This window comes from Macaca mulatta, chromosome 7, assembly GCF_049350105.2.
Source record: "Macaca mulatta isolate MMU2019108-1 chromosome 7, T2T-MMU8v2.0, whole genome shotgun sequence".
Lineage (NCBI taxonomy): Eukaryota > Metazoa > Chordata > Mammalia > Primates > Cercopithecidae > Macaca > Macaca mulatta.
The window spans coordinates 39302785-39324119 of record NC_133412.1 but is presented as its reverse complement, the minus strand read 5'-3'; the positions used below and the strand labels follow the sequence as shown (position 1 = coordinate 39324119).

The 21335-nt window shown below is 33.1% G+C and overlaps 1 protein-coding gene across 2 annotated transcripts in view; it reads left to right on the top strand.

The window, feature by feature from the left end:
• The window catches only part of VPS13C (vacuolar protein sorting 13 homolog C), a 193209-nt gene that overhangs the window by 74070 nt on the left and 97804 nt on the right, over positions 1-21335 (top strand). For both annotated transcript variants that reach the window (XM_015142394.3, XM_077938707.1), the window contains exons 22-35: positions 601-718; positions 3334-3463; positions 4140-4218; positions 4909-5048; positions 8191-8344; positions 9283-9362; positions 10586-10645; positions 11859-12021; positions 12762-12878; positions 13857-13960; positions 14172-14339; positions 14825-15129; positions 17197-17344; positions 18058-18166. In XM_015142394.3, the coding sequence (XP_014997880.3) occupies positions 601-718; positions 3334-3463; positions 4140-4218; positions 4909-5048; positions 8191-8344; positions 9283-9362; positions 10586-10645; positions 11859-12021; positions 12762-12878; positions 13857-13960; positions 14172-14339; positions 14825-15129; positions 17197-17344; positions 18058-18166 (1875 nt within the window). The remainder of the gene's footprint in view (positions 1-600; positions 719-3333; positions 3464-4139; positions 4219-4908; positions 5049-8190; positions 8345-9282; positions 9363-10585; positions 10646-11858; positions 12022-12761; positions 12879-13856; positions 13961-14171; positions 14340-14824; positions 15130-17196; positions 17345-18057; positions 18167-21335) is intronic.

Sequence of the window (21335 nt, the reverse complement as noted above, 5' to 3'; positions counted from 1 at the left end):
ATTATAAGTGATAAAAGATTTTCAGTCATTGCCATCAATAAATATCTGCATAGTTCTCTATTAGTTATTGGAAAATCTGTTTTTGGGACCTTCTTATTTGAAGAAAAGTGATTATTATACTTTTTTGGTCATGAAATTTTGTTTGCTAAAACTCATCTTTGCTTTGGAATTGTGTACTAAGCTGGGTGTAAATATTGTACTTAGGAACCCCGTAAACCTCTTTTTTTCTTTTTTCTTGTTTTTCCTCATCTTTTCACTGTAATTATCAACCTTGGTCATTATTTCTGGAATTAAGGTAATAGATCCTGGGCTTTGTTTTTCCTGTTTACTTTGAAATGCAAGATGTTAATGTGAACATTCTCCAAATGTAATTATTTTATATCACAGTCTTTGATCTTGTCAGTCTGTATTTAAAAAGCATAGATTATTTAACTGATATGCTGAAAGAAGTAAAAATTGGTAATCATTGACTCTGGATTAATTTACAGTGATTTTCCATAGAATGTCTGACAATTTAAAATAATATTCATTAAAAATAATATTTATCCATGTTCCATGGCTGTTTGTAAAAACCATAATATCTTAAATTATTTTTTAAAGAGGAAAACTGGAAAAAGTGTCGATTTCAGCATCCATCAACTATGCATATATTGCAACCCATGGATATTCATGTTGAGTTGGCCAAAGCTATGGTAGAAAAAGACATAAGAATGGCCAGGTAATGTATGAGCTTCTTGTATATTAGAAAATTAATAGGTGAAATATGTCTACATCAGTTGCTAGAATTTAAGGAAGCAAAGATAGATTTCTGTGGGAGACAGAAAAAAATAATGATTATTCCACTTTGCAGCAGAAATGTATTTTTAAGAAAATGTATATTTGAATTATACATCAACTCTTACTTCAGAAATATTTGGACTTTTACAGTCTATAAAAGTTGATGGTTCATGTTTTTGAATGAATCTAATCCAACACTTAATATCAACAAAATAAAATCTTCAAAAACATTAGAGGCTCTTTTGATAATGAAATACCATATAATCCTGAGAAAAAATAGAAAAGTAATTTTGAATTTAAATAGACAGTTCTGAAATGTTTATACTTTCAAAAAACAGATTTATTGAAATATAATTGATGTTCAATAAGCTGCATCTATTTAAAGTTTACAATTTGATAAATATTGCCTTAGCTATATAGCCACGAAACCATCATCACAGTTAAGATAATGAACACATCATCTCCAAAAGTGTCCTTGTTCCCCTTTGTATTCCTTTCTTTCCTTCCCTACTTAAATTCTCTTCCCCCAGTCCCTGGACAACATTCGTCTGCTTTCTGACACTATAGATTTGTTAGAATTTTCTAGAATTTTACATAAATAGAATCTTAGACTTTTAATTTTTTTGTTTGACGACTTTAATTCAGCATAATTAATTTGAGATTCATTCATGTTGTATGTATCAGTAGTTTATTGATACCCTTTATCAGGTGGATGTTAAACCAACTTTTCATTACCGATTAACCTCACTTAGTAATGATGAACATCCCTAATCCAAAGACCAAAAATTTGAAATACTCCAAAATTTGAAACTTTTTGAGAGTCAACGTTATGTCACATATGGAAAATTCTGCACATAAGTTCTTAACACAAGCTTCGTTTCTTGCACAAAATTATTAACATTTTTAAAATAAAATTTCCTCCAGACTGTGTGTGCAAGGTGTGAATGAAACATAAATCAATTTCGTGTTTAGACTTGGGTCCTATCTGCAGGATATCTCATTATGTAATACAAATATTCCAAAATCTGGAAAAATAAAAAATCTGAAACACTTCTTGTCCCATTTCTGATAAGGGATATTCAACCCATATGTATTATTCTTTTAAAATACTTTTGGACTTGTTTTGCCAAAATTTTATTACAAAGTTTTGTATTTGTGTTAATGAGGGATATTGGTCTGTGCTTTTCTTGTTTTGGTATCAGGATAATGTTGGCCTCATACATTGAGTTTTCTGGAAGATGTTGTGTAGAAATGGTATTATTTCTTCCAAAAATGTTAGGTAGAATTCACCAGTAAAGTCATCTGGCCCTGGAGTTTTCATTTTGAGAGGTATTTAACTACAAATTCATGTTTTTTCATAGATATAGGGCTAGATTATCTATTCTTTTGAATGACCTGTGTGTTCCTAGTGTTTTGAGTTGTTTGTGTGTTTTAAGGAATTTGTCCATCTTAGTTGTTGAATGTATGGCATAAAACTGTTTGTATTGCTTTCCTTTTACCTATTTAATACACGAAGAATCTGTAGTGATGTTATTTCTCTTAGTCCTGATATTAGTAATTTGTGCCTTTTCTCTTTTTCTGCTGATCACTTGATCAGAGGTTTATCAATTTTGTTGATCTTCTGAGCTACCCAGCTGTTGGTTTCCATTATCTTCTCTCTTTTGATTCTTTTTTTCCCCCTGATTTCCACTCTGATGTTTATTATTTCTTTCTTTTGTTTACTTAGGATTTCATTTTCTTTCCAGTCCTAGTTTCTTAAGGTAGAAGCTGAGGTCACTGATTTGAGACCTTAGTTCTTTTCCAGTATAGGCATTTAGTGCTTTATATTTCTTTCTCTGTAGTGCTTTACTGTATCCCAGTGTGACATCTAGCAATTAGGCATATGTCAGCTTGAGCTGTTCACAGCTTAGTCAGGAAGCCAAAGATAAACAACCACCAAGAAGAGCTTTATGACCAGCACATAGCTGCCACAAGGCTATTGAGACAAATAAACCTGAGGCAATTACATTGAATAGGGAAACAGAATAGAAGCCCCTGCTAAAAAGTAAGTAACTGATAAAATCACAATGGTGATTCAGTAGTGAGTAAAACAGATGTCCTCATGGAGCTGACATTTTAATTAGAGGAGACATAAACAAATACAAATGTGATGTCAGGTGCTGCCGAGTGCTATATATAAAAAGAAATAAAGCAAGGCAATGGGATAGAGAGTGATGAGGTAGATACTCTTTGATGTTGATAATAAGAAATCTTTGATACCAGGAAGTAGTGTTTTGGTTTTGAAAGGTAGAGAATTGTGTTTGGAAAGATTTTCATAAAAATTAGTTAAGTTAAAAAGGTTTGGCTACTTAAGAGGGATATGTTGAAATTATCTGGAAACTTAGCTAACATAGAACTTTCGATTTCTTGCCAGTGTTGTCTAAATGAGGCATTAATGTAATTAGATTAAAACATGTCCAAAGTTTAGGCATGTTTTAATCTAATTACATTAATGCAGTTCTTTCCCTCGTTTGTAATATAGAGATGCTGACTTAAAACCACTGAATTGTATCTTAGATTTAAAGTGTCAGGAGGACTTCCTTTGATGCATGTGAGAATTTCTGACCAGAAGATGAAAGATGTGCTATATTTGATGAACAGTATACCTTTGCCACAGAAATCATCAGCCCAGTCTCCAGAGAAACAGGTAAATAGAAACAATAAAATGTATAAACCTATTTTTACCATTGTTTTAAAGCAGTGATGAAAAGTCAGTTTCAGGGCAAGGTTTATAAGTGAAAGGACCAAAAGTACAGAAATGAAAGTAAAATGTCTTTCAAATTTATAAAATGTGTTTTAAATAAAACTAGAGGGGGAAAAAGTAAACAAAAATCTTTAGAATCTTGCAAATAAAACAATTGGTATAAAATGTCCTTATATGTTAGACTTACAAGTTGTAGGTCACTTTAATTGGAATTGATCTTTACACAGTAGAAACGTTGGATTTCTACTTCGAAATGAAATTTGATAAAGCGAGCTCATGGTGATACCATGTGTCAGAGACCTATAAAAAAGATGTACTTTAATATTGTAATAGATAGAATGTAAATGATATACAGTACTAATAGACTAACTTACTAGAGGTACACTTAGTTTTGTCCTTGTAAATGTGGGCAGTAGACTTAATAATTTGTAAATTGTAGCCAACTATTAGTTGATTACACAATATATCTTGTTGGAAGATTTGTATATTGTGTTATGTTGTGTGTATGTGTCTTTCCATATCTCTTTATCCTCTATTACTTTTTAGTCTTCCTCTCATTTATCACATTTAATCCTGCTGAGTCATCGTTTTTAAGAAAACTTTTTGTATTCTATGCTAGGTATCCTCAATTCCAGTTATTTCAGGTGGGACAAAAGGTCTACTTGGTACTTCACTGTTGCTAGATGCTGTGGAATCAGGTAAGGAAAGTAAAATACTCTTTCTGTATTAAATTAAGCCTATACATTGTTATACAGAGATAACATTTTTAGAAAATAAGGGCCATCTGAAACTGCTGTAGTAATTTACTGGTTTTAGTTCTAGTTGTGCTACATTAGTGTGACTTTGAGTCCCTTATCTTCTTTAAGCCCAAGTTTCTGTCTTCATTGGATAAATGAAGGGATTTTTTTTTTTTTTTTTTTTTTTTGGTAGTTGACAGTGCTTACTTAAGATTCTAAATAAACTACTCTTTTTTGGCCCCAATCTCTGCATGAGCTTTTCTCTAGCTCTGACCTAATTGATCTGTTTTAATTTTGAACTAGAATGTAAGCTTCATCAGGACAGGACCATGTCTATCCTGGTCATTCTGGTATCCTTAGTAGCTGGCACAGCCTGATACATGGTAGATAATACCCAATAAATATTTTGTTGAATATTGAGTGAATGAACTATAGTGAAAAACAGAACCATTGAAGAAAAGAACGTAGTGCTATTTGATTTTAAATGTGATTATTACATGTCAGGTTGAGTCACTTGGTGGAAGTTTAAAAAAAAGCAGATATTCTGATGCTGAATATGAAGATTATATCTAATAAATGAACAGATTTGAGTGTTTCATGCAGTTTTCAGTGTACAATATCTCAGATCAAATAAATGTCTTTTTCCTTTAGAGTCTGATGATGAGTATTTTGATGCTGAAGATGGGGAACCACAGACTGGTAAAAGTATGAAAGGATCAGAACTTAAAAAAGCTGCAGAGGTCCCAAATGAGGAGCTCATTAATCTTCTGCTCAAGTTTGAAATTAAAGAAGTGTGTGCTTTTTTGTCTATAAATAGATATATTCTGGTTGTCACTATCTTGTAAGGTATCCTCAAGCTAGACCCAAATGTCAAGTATATTAAAAACGTGGTACTCTGTCTTTCCTGCTGCCCAACACACATGCACATACACACTCTCACACACAGTCTCTATTTTACACACAAAAAGATTTTAAAAAATGAAATGCTTTTTAAAAAATTGATGTAAGAATGATCTGTGGCATATCTAATTTATTCTGGAAGAGCTTAGACTTTTAATTAGGACTTACTTTTCTGTAGAAAATTTTTATGACATGCCTACTTTAATTTTTTAAACTTTTCACTTTTAGCTAAATAATGCTCATTATCATGTTTATGATTTGGAAAAATGTAAACAACCTAAGTTTCCAACATACGTTTACAGCCTTTAAAAGTCATGTGGTAAAAGGAAACATGGAGAGATGTTCACAGTATATTATTATTTGGGAAAACAAAAAAATTATAATACCAAGGATATTATTATTCCATTTGAAGTTATATTTGTATGTTTTCTTTGATAAATGGCAGACAGTGTTCATCTCTGAGTGGTGAGATTACAGGTTTTTATATATGCCTGCTTGCTTTTCCATATAGTCCAGATTTCTGTAAAAAGTTTGTCTTGCTTTGATAATAAAACAAAAAAGATAGAAAATGGAGGTGTTCCTTATTGACTGTTTGATATGCCAAAGTGAGAGCATGTCCTAAAATATAATGTCAGAAATACTACATTTTAGCTGTGTGTACAAACCTAAGTATTATTGGTATTTGTTTGGAGAAAGGTATGTTCTTTACCATTAGCCTTCTACAGCTTCTTTCTTTCTCCATACTACATCCAAAATATCATTAAATCCCATGACCCTAACTTCAAAATGCATTCATATGATTGCTCTTCCTTTCTGCTGCTACTGTACTGTCCAAGTCACTGTAATCATCTTGCCTGGATTATTTTGCTATAGCCTCTTTGCTTCCGTCTTTGCTTCCGTCAGGTACTCTGTTCTGTCATTTGCCAGAGTGATCCTTTAAAAGTGAATGTCAGGCCGGGCGTGGTGGCTCACACCTGTAATCCCAGCACTTTGGGAGGCTGAGGTGGGTGGATCATCTGAGGTCAGGAGTTCAAGACCAGCCTGGGCAATATGGTGAAACCCCATCCCTACTAAAAACAAAATTAGCCAGGCATGGTGGTGGGCACTTGTAATCCCAGCTACTTGGGAGACTTGCTTGAACCTGGAGGTAAAGGTTGAAGTGAACTGAGACTGTACCACTGTACTCCAGCCTGGGTGACAGAGCAAGACTTTGTCCCTAAAATAAAATAAAGTAAAATAAAAAAGAAAAGGGAATGTCAGATCATGTTACTACTCTGCTCAATATCCTACACTGACTTCAAATCTCACTAAAAGTAAAGGACTAAGTCCTTACCATGGCCTACAAGGCCTTACATGTGTAAAACCTCATATGACTGACCAGTTCTTTCCTGCCTGGCTCATTCTGCTTCAGCCATATTCCATTTATCCCTTCAATAGGTATTGATCATGTGCCTTTATTACTGGACATTATTTTAGATACTGGAAAATAGCAGTGAGTAAAGTTCTTGCCGCATGGAGCTTACACTAGTCTTATGTTTTTCCTTCTGTATACCAAAGCACATTCTTTGTGCTTGCTATTTCCTTTGCCTGGAACACTCCTTTCCTGCATGGCTTGATTTTTTCTTTTTCTTTTTCTTTTTTTTTTTAACTTATTTCAGGTATTTGTTCAATTGTCATCTTATTGGAAAGATCTGACCAACCAAGACAAGATAGCAACCTTCATTTTCTCCAACTTTCCCTAGAATGTAAACTTCATGGTGATAAAGAATGTCTTAATTTGTTTTCTGTTACCGTAACAGAATACCTCAGCCTCCCAAGAGGCTGGGATTACAGGCACGTACCACCACACCCAGCTAATGCTTTGTATTTTTTATGGAGATGTGGTTTCACTATGTTGCCCAGGCTGGTCTTGAACTCTCAGGCTCAGGTCATCTGCTTGCCTTGGCCTCCCCAAGTGCTGGGATTACAGGCGTGAGCCACTGCACTTGGCCTTTTCTTTAAGTACTTTTAAAGTGTTATCTAAGTATGTAATTATAACATCTGCTAATAATACTATTTTTTGCCTTTCTTCAGTATTTATGTTATTCTGGTTATTATTGCGGCCTATCAAGTTAAATAGCTTAAAACAACTGTTTTATTTTGCTTACAGGTTTGTGGGTTAGGAATTTTGGAAGGGTTCAACTGGGTAATTTTGTGTGTAGTCTTTCATTTGGTTGCATTCTGATGTTGACTGGGGCTTCTGTCATCGGAAGCCTCAAACTGGATGTCCATGCGGCTCACTTATGAGGCTTGCAGTTGATACTGGCGGTTGGCTGGGAGCTCAGCTGTAACTGTTGACTGAAACACCTACTTATGGCCTCTCAGCATGGTAAAAGCCATGGTAGTCTGAGTAGTTGAACTTTTTACATGGTGGCTGGCTTCCCCCAGTATGAGTGTTCCCAGGTGGGAGTTTCATGGTCTTTTTTGACACCAGAAGTCCTTATAGTATCAATTCCTTTCTACTCTGTTGATTTAAGCATTCACAAACCTGCCCATATTCAAAGGGTGGAGACAAAGATCTATACCTTTTCATTAGAGTATCAAAAGTACTTCCATCTTTTAAAAATTACAGTGTTTTATTTTTTATTAGCTAAATATACAGGCTGTCATTTCCAGAGTTAAATAGTAGTATGATAGTGAACATCTTTCTTCCTACTTTAATGGGGATGCTTTTAAAAAAATTACTAAACATGATTTTTGCTTTGAAATACAGGTTTAAGAAAATCATACTAAGGAAGAATCTATACATTCCTATTTTACTGAATTAGAAAAAATAAGTTAAATTCCGTCATGATTTTTAAATAAATGTACTTATATTCTCAAGAATCGAATTTAAGTTGGTAATTTCCAATTATATTAAATAGCTAAGGGGCAGAAGCATATGAGCAAAATTACTGTTCTTTTGGTGATGTGTATGGAGAAAGATTTTGTTTTCATTATTTTAAGTATGATTCAGACTTCTTATCAACTTTTCATTGGCTCTAATTCTTTTAGGTGATTTTGGAATTTACTAAACAGCAGAAAGAAGAAGATACAATTCTAGTATTTAATGTTACTCAGTTAGGAACAGAGGCTACAGTGAGAACATTTGACTTAACTGCGGTATCTTATTTAAAGAAAATCAGCTTGGATTACCATGAAATTGAAGGTAATAGCCATAAAAATAGAAATAATAACCTATAATAAAGGTAGCACTTTGGAGTATCTGAAACACTTTCATTTATATTGTATTTATAATAAATAATGGCTGTACTCTTCTAAGCACTTTACAAGTAATAATATTTATACTTTGGGTTGGAATCCTTGGATACAGAAAACTGACTGTATAAATACCTATGTTTTATAACTTTTTAATAGTTGAAACTAAAACAAATCTCAATTTAGATGGAAAATATTTTATGTGTTAGTAATTTCTATAGGACCTGTGTTAAGATAAAGTTTACATTATTGTCTTGAGGAAAAAAAATATAAATAATAAATTTTGTAAGCTATTTTTTCCTTAAGTGAAGGTTATGCCCTTGGAAGTCAAGGGTAAATTTTGAGATCTCTCAGAAGCAAGAGTTAAAGAACTGCAAATAACAAAAGATAGATAAAATGGTGGACAAATTACTTCTCCCTCCATAGCTTTTGGAGGCAGTTCCTTGGTACATCTACTGAAGGATATAAAGAACATCTGGTAGTACCTGTTGTTTTTAAGTTAAAAAGGAGTTTAACAGTTCTCTTTTAAGGAAAAAAAACAAAAACAAAGCTTTCCTCTTTTAAGCCACCTCTCACAGTTTAAACAAAAGGAAATTATTTAAATTTCTTTAATAGAAGTAAAATAAATTATTTGTCAGAATTTTAGAAGTGACCTGTGAAATCAGGTGAAAATAAATATGCATGTTTTTAAGTAAGTTGGATGTCAGAGGTAACAATCTGGATTGGTTAATTTCTTCAACAGTGATGGCCTTTGTATTTAATAACTATGACAACAAGCAAAGATTTTCTTTTAAAGCTTAATTAACAAATTTTAAAAAATCTAAAAAAAGTTTCAGATTACAAAAGAGCAATTTATTTGAAACACTTTTTTTTTTCCTTTTTCTTTAGGATCCAAAAAGAAGCCCCTTCACTTGATTAGCTCTTCTGACAAACCTGGATTAGATCTTTTGAAAGTGGAGTATATTAAGGTACGGGCTATAGAATGATTATATATTTATTGTGTACTCCAAACGACATCTCTGGACGGAAAAATGTGACAATAAGTTACTAATGGCTCTGGATGTGTATCACAGTTTCTAATTATAGGGAAATCTGTTTTTGTTTTTCATTTGTACACCTTCTTTTCTTTCACTTAAGTACAGGGCCATTAAACAAAGTCACTAAACTTCTTGTTGCCAGAGGTGGAAGCCTGGGATGAAGTAGGTACCATTTGTCCTCTAGGGCACACCCACATACCTATACTGATTATAGGTCATATATAGGTGACATTTGGCTGAGTATGCTGCATCAAAAGGATAAAGTCATATTAAATTGGGTTCAGAAGAGAAATGCCAGGAATAGGAAGGGCCACAAAAATATTTCATATGAGAAACACTGAAGGAACTGATGGTATTTAGCTGACTTCAAGATTAGTTGATTTGTTTAATTGGTCAGCAGCTATTTATTGAATACCTCTGGATGTGTTTTTGGATGTCTGTACTGTTAGGTGCTTGGGATACAGAAATGAAAAACATTGCCTGTTCTCAAGAAAATTGTACATGAGTAGGGAGATAACACACGTAAATAATAATTAGAATAAAATGTGATTGATTCTCTAATAAAGAAAAGCACAAAGCATTATTGGAACAGAGAGACAGGGAATTGGCAAGGCCAGAAAACTTCTCACAGGAGGTAAATCTTTGAGTTTGAATTTGTTTGTGTTTCCAAAGGATAGAAAGAACTATGCGGACCAATGGTTAGTTATGATGAGAGATAGATTTTTGACTCAGTGTGAAGACCTTATTAAATAAAAGCTTTCTAAAGATTAGATTTGTAAAGAAACAAGGTTTCTTTTACTGGAGATATAAAAAAAATAGACTTGCTAAAGACTTTATGGAGGGATTTAAGCATTAGGTGATAGATGGGCTACGTGACCTTTACACCTTACAACCTTCAGAGTTTGTCATTCTGATTCCTAGCTGCAGTTTCCCAGAAGTGAATATTCTCCCATGTTTGAAGAGAAGAACACATTTGCGCTATTATAATAAATGCATTATTTGGGTGTAACTTTAAAATAATGGCAATAAAATTAAATATACAATGTATGTAAAATACATTTATAACTATAAATGAATTAACCAGAGATCATAAATAAGTGATTTATTTACTTTGATCCTAGTACCTTCTTTAGAACTTTTATTTCTTTTTTCAGGCTGATAAGAATGGACCTAGTTTTCAAACTACTTTTGGAAAAACTGAACAAACAGTTAAGGTAAGAAATTCTGTTAAAGGAATTTATCCTGTTTGAAAATAACCTACTCTCGAAACCTCTAGTATCATTTGAGGAGTATTGACTGGGTAATTTGATGACATAAAGGACCAGTAAGAGTTATAAATAATGTCATCGATACTTACCATGCTCTGTGTTTATGATTCAGCTTAGTAAAGCTGTTGTTTTATTATATCACATCCTAACGTCCTTAAAAGTTTCCGTATTATTTCTGAATTAGGGAATGCTATAGACAAAAGAACTTTGATGTACAAAGAACTAAAAGGTTTCTAAACTAGCCAAACTAGATAGCATTGTTTGATGTACAGGTGAAAAAGTGTATAAAATATAAGGAGAGATGTTGAACAGTTTTGAATCCATACTACTTACGTAGTAACTTAGAGTAAGAGGAGCAAAATGTACCTATGAGTAACTAAAAAGAAAAGGAGAGAGTTGAGTTTTAGCTCACACTTTTTTGAGAGGTGGGGGAATCTGTTTTAATATTGTGAACCTTTTATTATTTTTATATCCATTTAGTGTTATGAGAAAATGAAAAGAAATTCATTTTTATAAACAGAGCTTTTTATTTTATATTAATGAAAACTACCCATTCTTGAAATCAATTTGTATTGCTATCTTAGCTTTCTAGAGTGTTTGTTTTAAAAAAAAAAAGCAGTACTTTTTCCCTACACGTTATATATTGTGTTTCTTTTTAAATGATGAGACCATTATTGTGATTTGAAAAGATCACTTAGTAACCCATTCATAATTGTCCTTTTTATATTTAAATCTCACAGATGCAACCTTTGAAATCATTTCTAGACATAGTAGTAGCACATGGTGGTTCTGGGATTTTGCCTTTTTACTTATAATTTTATATAATCATAATTGTCCATTGAAGATCCAAGATGCCATCTATATGTTGAATATCAGGATAGTCATGAGAAGCGGAGTATAGATTTCATAACCATTATGCTTGGGAAATGGAGTAATTAGGTTGCTGTAATATTCTGATGTACCTCTGAAGTGAGTAAGTGTAATTTGTCTCCATATATTCCCTGTTTAAGGAGATTGTGAATCTTCCTCTCTTTACTCTTCCTTCTAAGTGGTGGGAAGCAATGATATAAGCCCACCTGAGAATCTTTTGGATCTATCGTGGAGACTACAAGTTATAATTGACTGTGGGAAACTAATTTTCTCTTTAAAACATTTTTAGGTGGCCTTTTCATCTTTAAATCTGTTGCTGCAAACACAAGCTCTTGTCTCTTCTATTAATTACCTCACAACCATTATTCCTTCTGATGATCAAAGCATAAATGTTGCCAAGGAGGTACAAATTTCAACTGAAAAACAACAAAAAAATTCAACTCTGCCAAAAGGTATGAACGATACATTTTTGTTTTTTGTTAGCAAGGGTTTTAGAATTCTAAAGCTAAATGAGGAATACTAGAGGTTATCTGACTCAGTCATTTAAATACAATTTTCCCCTTTTCTTCAAATTAAATTATATGCAAGCACCTGATATATAAGGCATATGTAATCAATACTGTTGTTTTTAAAAATGTTTGTTTTTGTTCTTATTTTGGTGGTGGTATAGGAAGCCTTTAGGTAGGTAATAGGGGGAGACGACCTGTATTTATACTGAGCTGTTCCCTCTCAGTGGCTGCTGAAGGGGCTTTATAAGGAGTGAGTCTTTCCATTTTACACATAAGGAAATTAAGGCTCAGAGACACAAAGGTAGGGAAGGGTTCAGGAGTAGCATCTAATTGGCCAAGAGCCCAGATTTTGGATCTGAAAGAACTCAGTTCAGATCCTGATTTTGCTACTTCAACCATGTAACCTTAGGCACATTATTTAACTTTTCTGAGGTTCAGTGTCCTTATTTATTTATTTTAGTTTTTTTTCTTGCTTTTAAATTATAAAACTAATATCTCACTGTTAAAAAAGCAAACTTTACAGAATATATAAAGCAAAAAAAGTATTTGAATCGTTAAGAGTTGGAGAATGTTATAATTTTTTTTTAACATAGCAGTGGTTCACTTAATATAGCGATTAAAGCTTAATAGAATGTAGATGATTAAAATCTCACTGTGTGACAGATGCTTTGTTTTATTTTTAGTGATTGTATCCTCCAAAGATAGTGACATTATTGGCTTCAGGCTGTTTGCGCAGTTGAATGCTTTCTGTGTCGTTGTTTGCAACGAAAAGAACAATATCGCTGAAATCAAGATTCAAGGTAAAAGTTCACACGGTATTAAAAATTGGCGAAAAAATAAACTTTTCCTTCTTGTTTTTTCTTTGCAGTGCTAAAGAATGTACAAATAAAGAGCTCTGAGCTGTGAAAGCTGAAAAGACATAATTGGATTGTATGCTTTCTTCTCTTTGGGATATAGATATTGGTCAGAATCTGACCATCCCAATTGAACTCACACATATCCTGGTGTTTGGGACCTTCCTGAGAGTTATCTAGGAAGTAGAAAAGGGATACTGATGTCAATGTAGGGATGGTGTTGATGGGCTAGGAGAAGTCTCAGTCTAGATTTTAGGTGAAGGTCTATGGACATGCTTTGTAGTAACTTTTTAATCTTTTTTTAAAATATATGATTTTTATACATAATATAGTTACGTATTTGTCTTTATTTATCTTTCCTTATGAAAAGCAATCTTACAATGAATGACAATATCTGTGAGGCCATTATGTTCTTTTAGGTAAAAGCTGCCAGAACTCATCTAGCTTTTCCTCTGGCTTACTTGTACTAGCTGGTTGTGACCTGGTAAAGAATATATTGAATATGTTTAATGAAATTTTTTAAGAACCTAAAAACTAGAAAACTAGGGGCTTTTTTCCTTTGTCCTTTCCAAAATGGCAGTGCATCTACTAGTCTGAATTTGATTTGTGTAACTTTTATAGTTTCCATGTAAATGACTGGATGTGAGGTATAAAGGATAATTTACTTAAATTCTGAGATAATCTATTTGTGCTAGATGTGTTTCTTCCCCTGATTGAAAATTCAGATAATTATTGTTTAACACATTTATAGGTTTTGGTGTTTATATAACCAAAAATCTCTAATATTGCAACTTATTTATCCATTGGGAGTTGAAACATTGCTAAATTTAAAAAAGTCACCCCAAAATAAAATAATGTAATGGAAAGAAAGATCTTATTTATGGTAGATCTGTAGAAATTATGATAATGCACTTTCTTTTTCAGGCCTGGATTCCTCCCTTTCTCTCCAGTCAAGAAAACAGTCACTTTTTGCCCGACTAGAAAATATTATTGTCACAGATGTTGATCCGAAGACAGTTCATAAGAAAGTAGGTGATTGTAAACAGATAGTTAATATTCTTTAATGACTGAATATGAGATTCTATTGTAAAATGTATTTTATTTTAAAAACATTAATGAAATATACTTCAATAGAAAAATGTTTTTATAAAGATTAAAATATAAAAACCCTTTTGTAAATGGGGTTTTATTTTGTCATTACCTTCCCAGATAGAGTATATTCAAGTCTCTGTTTTTCAGGCTGTGTCAATAATGGGAAATGAAGTTTTCCGTTTTAATTTGGATTTGTATCCAAATGCTACTGAGGGAGATTTGTATACTGACATGTCCAAAGTGGATGGTGTGCTGTCTCTGAATGTTGGCTGTATTCAGATCGTCTATCTTCATAAATTCCTTATGTCACTTCTGGTAAAATAGTTACTTATATATTGATTTTTCAATTTTGAAATACTTTTAAAAGTGTGATAATTATGATGACAAATGTTACAAACCTTGGATTTTAGAGTGGGCATTATTTTAATTATAGATGGTATTTATGCATGAATGTAGAGATCAAAACCCCCATTTAACAGTTGAAATCTGAACATTTAATGATTTTTGTCTAGAACAAATTATTTTTGCTACAATATAATGAAGCCAAATTCTTTAGTAAAAAAATTATTGGAAAAAATTTCTTTCTCTGTTCCTTAACCATATAACATTAGCTCAGTTCAGGCAGCTCATAGCTATAGATGGATTATCAGTAATTTCTTACTACTACCAGAAAAATAGAGCTCAACGGAAAGTGAAATATTGGGAAAAAAAAGTTACCACATGTATGAAAAGAAGAAGGTGTTATTATTGATGTGCTTGTATTCTCTTTGAATTTCTCTTTTTATGCTTTGTGTCCACAGAACTTCCTGAGTAATTTCCAGACAGCCAAAGAGTCTCTGAGTGCTGCCACTGCCCAGGCTGCAGAAAAGGCTGCCACAAGTGTGAAAGATCTTGCACAGAGGAGTTTTCGTGTTTCCATCAATATTGATTTGAAAGCACCAGTTATAGTCATCCCACAGTCTTCCATTTCCACCAATGCAGTAGTGGTAGATCTTGGGTTAATCAGAGTTCAAAATCAGTTCAGTCTGGTGTCTGATGAAGACTACTTAAATCCTCCAGTAATTGATAGAATGGATGTGCAGCTAACAAAGCTTACACTTTATAGGTATGCTCTTTCAATAATTATGGATTTAAATATTATATTCATGATTTCCATGAAATTTTATGATTTGAAATTCCTACCCAACACAGTTTATTCAAATAAACTGTTCCGTTACACAGAAGAGGTTTTTTGGTTGTTGTCGTTGCGTGTGTGTGTGTGTGTATGTGTGCGTATATGTTTTGAGTTGGAGTCTTGTTCTGTCACCCAGGATGGAGTGCAATGACGCAATCTTGCTCACTGCAACCTCTGTCTCCTGGGTTCAAGCAATCCTCCTGCCTCAGCCTCCCGAGTAGCTGGGACTTAGGCGTGCGCTACCATGCCTGGCTAATTTTTTTGTATTTTTAAGAGAAGTGGGGTTACACCATGTTGGCCAGGCTGGTCTTGAACTCCTCACCTCAGGTGATCCACCTGCTTTGGCCCCCCAAAGAGCTAGGATTACAGGCGTGAGCCACCACCCCTGGCCCAGAAGAGTTTTTTATTTTGTTTTTTGAGATGAAGTCTTGCTCTGTTGCCCAGGCTGGAGTACGATGGTGCCATCTTGGCTCACTGCAACTTCTGCCTCCCAGATTCAAGCGATTCTCCTGCCTCAGCCTTCTGAGCAGCTGGGGATATAGGCACATGCCATCATGCCTGGCTAATTTTTTTCATTTTTCATTATAGAGACGGGGTTTCACCATGTTGGCTAGGCTAGTCTTGAACTCCTGACCTCAGGTGTTCTGCCCACCTTGGCCTTCCGAAGTACTGAGATTACAGGCATGACCCACCGCGTCAGGCCACCAGAACAGTTTTTTAATCAACTTTTGTTTTCAAAAATTTCAGACCTACAGAAAAATGGAAAAAAATAGTACTGTGAATGCACCTACATATCCTTCATCTAGATTCACCAATTGTTTGTATTTGCTTTAACCTATCTATAAACATATACATATTATTTAAAACATTTTTTGCTAAATCATTTGAGAATAGACATCTTTAACTTTTTGTCCCTAAATACTTTATCATGTGTCTCCTATAAACAAGGACATTCATTCTCTTACATTAACCATGATATAATTCTAGAAATTTAGTATTGATATAATACTATAATCTGAAATTCAGTCAATATTCAGATTTTATCAGTTGTCCCATTATAATAATTTCCTTTATAGGAATGTCCATTGTAAAAATTTCCCCCTGATTCAGGATCACCCATAGCATATAATTGTATTCTGTACTACTGAGGAAGATTTCTGTACTGACAAAAATTTCTTTTGGAGTAGTTCTTTAGCTTTTCTTTGTCTTTTTATGACTACATGACTACTACTGTAGTTTGAAGACTAGAGTCTGGTTCCACTCACCTCTCAATTTGGTTTTGTCTGAGTGATTCCTCATGGTTTGATTGAATTTACACATTTTTGGCAGGCATGTTGTGTAAATTATTTTGTATCTTCAGTGCTCATACCAGGTGGCACATGAAATCTGTACATAATTCATTTTAAAATTATTTTCTACCCCATCCATGAAGATTTAATTATGTAGAATAAAAAATTAATGACTATAAGGCAAGTCTAGAAAATAATCCTAGAGAAAATCTTTATGAAATGCCTTAGAAAATGCTAACTTCACTTGTTCACTTTGCCATTGTTTTCTTCAGTCTCTGCACCAACATACCTATTAATCCTTGAACAACTGTATATGATGATTTTCTATATTTCTTCGACAGTGTGGATTGCTCTTAAAAATTTATTCAGTTTTTCACCTATCTACTATTTAAAGAAAAAGTTTTCTTAATGGTTCATTGTATATCACCTTTTAATTTATCCCTTCTAGTGGGTTATAGATTAATTATAGATTCAGTTTTGAAAATACTTAAGCCACACTGTTTCAAATCAGTATTTAGAGCAGCAAATAACTGCTTGACTTTGCTTTTTTTTAATTTTTTAATTTTTTTATTTTTTAGTAGAGACGGGGTTTCACCGTGTTAGCCAGGATGGTCTCGATCTCCTGACCTCGTGATCCGCCTGTCTCGGCCTCCCAAAGTTACATTTCTACCCTATATCTATGCATATGTAACATTTCTATTTTTCGTAGGACGGTGATCCAGCCAGGCACCTACCATCCTGATATTCAGCTGTTGCACCCAATTAACTTGGAATTTCTTGTAAATCGGAATCTAGCTGCATCTTGGTACCACAAGATGCCTGTTGTGGAAATTAAAGGACATCTTGATTCAATGGATGTAAGTATATGAGTGACAAAAAAAACTTCATTGTTGAAGTTTTAAACTCCAAAGACTTTTAAAGTAGAAATCCAAATGAAATGAAGACTTTTTTTGCTGACTAGTATAAGAAAAATTTCAGTGAGAGTTTGTCTAACAAGATCATTATTATTTTCAGTAGAATTTAATCTTTAGTTAAGATTTCTTAACTTTAAAATTTGCTATACCTACCTGTTGGTAGGGATCTGTATATAAATTATGCATTAGCATATTATACTGTCTCATATATTATATATGTACATTTTTATTTTTAGGGATATCTAAGTACACCTAAGATAATTAATTATAGCATTGAGGGAAATTTTTTTTAACCTTTTTATTTCATTGGAATTGTTATTGTTTAAAAAGTAGAATTATGCATTTTCTGAAGTTGTCAGTTTTAAAAAAAGATCACATTTCTTTGATCATATTTAACTTTCAGTAAACATCAGTCAAGTCATTGGAGCTAATATTGACTGATGAATTACATTGGTTTTCTATAAACATCTTATTGTCTTTGAATATAAAAATTTTAACATGAAATAAGTAGTGCAGTACTTGAGTGGGTTGTGATTGTACGTAACTTTTCAGTATTAGGATTATTCTGTCCCTCGTGTTGCAACTGGAAATTTATTTTCTGTATGAAAATTGTTTCATTTTAAAATGTAATATTTTTTTATCATAATATTTTACAGGTTAGTCTAAATCAAGAAGATCTTAATCTTTTATTTAGGATACTAGCAGAAAATCTTGGTGAGGGTACTGAAGACTTGGATAAAGTGAAACCAAGAGTACAAGAGACAGGTAAGAGGCTGACAGTAAGTGGCATAATACGTATGTGTCTATTTACTTATGGTTTAGTAGGCAATCAGGAAATAAAAAGTAAACAAATATATGTTTACGAATTGCAGTTTATATTATCAAGAGAACAAACAAGATGCTATTGAATGAAATCATAGTTGGAGATGATTGACTCTCTTAAGCTAAGTTGTCAGTTATAGTTTCAGACTCTTTTCTAAGTTGTGTGAATTGAGAGGAGGCCATAAAGAAGGACTTCAAAGCAGTGGTAGATTCTTGAAGTAATCATTGAAATTGCATGTATAGAAGAAAGCATTTTGAGTTGGCAGTAGGCTATGGTAGCATAGTGTATCTGATTTTTCAATAAGGCTTGGTAGTAAAATATCTGCAAGAATTGAAATGGTTGATAAATTATCACTTTCCAAAGATACTGAAAAGATTATACAGCAGTAAAAATGAAAAGAGAATTTAAATTATTACTTACCATGGCCCTTTTGACTAAAGGAAAAGTAACAGCCTTATTTTTTAAGGTAATATATATGTGTGTGTGTGTGTGTGTATATATATATATAAAATGTATGTATAAACACGTAAATATATAATCTTTAGTTTTTTTAAACAAATGGTAGCATCCTGTTTGTGTGCATGCATGTGTGTGTTTGCTCACTTTGCTTTTTTTTAAAAAATATTAACAGTGTGTCTTGGTGTCTATTCCATATGTATAGATCTGCTTCATTCTTTGTAATGACTGCCTGATACTAAATTCTGTTGAAACATCGTAATTTATTTAGCAGGTTCCTAGTGATAGTCATTTTTGGTTGTTTTTAAACTTTCATTATTACCATGTTGCATTGAATATCCTCATACATATACTTTTACAAGTATATATATATCTATAGGATAACACCAGTTAAAAGATATGTAAAATTATTAATTTAATATAAATTTAACTGACAATTAGGTCAGCAAATAATTTCTGTAGACTAATTTAAGATTTTCACAGATCTTGCTGATTGGCCTCCATAGAACTTTACTAACCTTGCATTCCCACCAGGTTGTTTTTCTATACCTTTCTAACACAGTATATTACCAGATTAAAAATTTTTTGTCCATGTGCTAAGTGAAAACTGGTATCCCATTGTATTTTTCATTATTAAAAAACTATTTTACTATATTTTAATACATACAGTGAAGTATACAAATATTCAGTGTATAATTCAGTGAATTTTTGCATATATGGATACACATGATCAAGATATAGTACATTTTCAGCACCCCAGAAGGCCTCCCTCTTGCCCTTTCTCAGTCAGTGCCAAACACTCTGCCTGCAAATCCACCCAGAGGTAACTACCATTTTAACTTGTAATAGATAGATTAGTTTTGCCTCTTCTTGAATTTCATATATAAATAAATTTCATATAAATGGAATCATACAGAATTTACTCTTCGATGTTTGGCTTCTTTTATTCCGCATTTTGTTTGTGAGATTCATCCATGTTGTGCGTAGGAGTAGTTTGTTCTTTTTATTTCTGTGCACTATTCAGTTATATGAATGTATCAAAATTTATTTTATTCATTCTGTCTTTCATGGACATTCTGGTTGTTTCCAGTGTTTAGCTATCATGAATGAAATTGCTATGAATTTTATTGTGTGTCTTTGACATAATTATATAAACGTTTTTTTGGATATATAGGTAGGAGTAGAATTACTGTGTCATGTGTGAGATTTACATTTAGCTTCAGTAACTTGTGCCAGATTATACCAAGAAGTTTTCCAACTGGTTGTACTAGTTTACTTTCCTAGCAGCAATGTATGAGAGTTCCAGTTGTTTCACATTCTCCCTAGTACTTGGCATTGCCAATCTTTTTAAATTTAGCATTCTGATAGATATTCAGTGGTATCTCACTATGGTTTTTATTTGCTTTTTGATTACTAGTGAAGGTGATCACCTTTTCATATGGTTATTGGCCATTTGGATATCCTTTTTTGTGATGTAACCATCTATCCTATTGACAACTATTTTTATTGAGATGTTTGCCTTTTTTCTTATTGATATGTAGTTTTTAAATTCTGAATATGAGCCCTTTGTTGGTTATGTGTGTTATATGCATATATGTATAGAAATATCTTTTCCCTATCTGTGGTTTGCCTTTCACTCTCTTTTTTTCCCAACTTTTATTTTAGGTTCGGGGGGTACATGTCCAGCAAGGTTTGTTACATGGGTAAATTGCATGTCACTGAGATTTCATCTAAAATGATCCCATTACCCAGGTAGTGAGCATAGTACCTGATAGGTAGTTTTTCAACCTTCCCCGTCCCACCCTACCCCCTCTAGTAGTCCCTAGTGTCTGTTGGATTCCCATCTTTATGTCCATGTGTACGTAATGTTTAGCTCGCACTTACAAGTGAGAACATGTGGTATTTGGTTTTCTGTTGCTGGGTTAATTCACTTAGGATGATGGCCTCCAGCTCCATCCATGTTGCTGAAAAGAACATGATTTCATTATTTTCTGTGGCTACATAGCATGCCATGGTGTATATGTACCACATTTTCATTATTCAGCCCACCGTCAGTGGGCATCTAGGTTGATTCCATGTCTTTGCTATTGTGAATAGTGCAGTGATGAATAGGTGAGGGCATGTGGTCTTTTTGGTAGAATGATGTATTTTTCTTTGGGTACGTACCCTGTAATGGGAGTGCTGGGTCAAAGGTAATTCTGTTTTAAATTCTCTGAGAAATCTCCAAACTGCTTTTTATAGTGGCTAAACTAGTGTACATTTCTGCCTACAGTGTATAAGTATTCCCTTTTTTCTACAACCTGGCCAACATCTGTTATTTTTTGACTTTTCAATAGATATTCTGACTGGTGGCCTTTCACTCTTTTAATGGGTCTTTTAATGAATAGGGTTTGTTAATTTCAATCAACTTAAATTTACTGGTTTTTTAAATGATCAGTATTTTTTATTTTCCATTTGAAAAATCTTCGCCTATTCAGGAAATTGTTTTGTAAAAGCAAAAATATTTGCTGGAATCATTTCCCCTGGTTCACATTATGTTTGGAACAGTGCTGGAGTAAGATGATAGTTAGGAAACCTTGCCCTATGCAATGCTTTGTCAAAGGTAATGATTAACAATAGTGGCTTTCAGTATGGAATTCTGGTATAGCTTACACT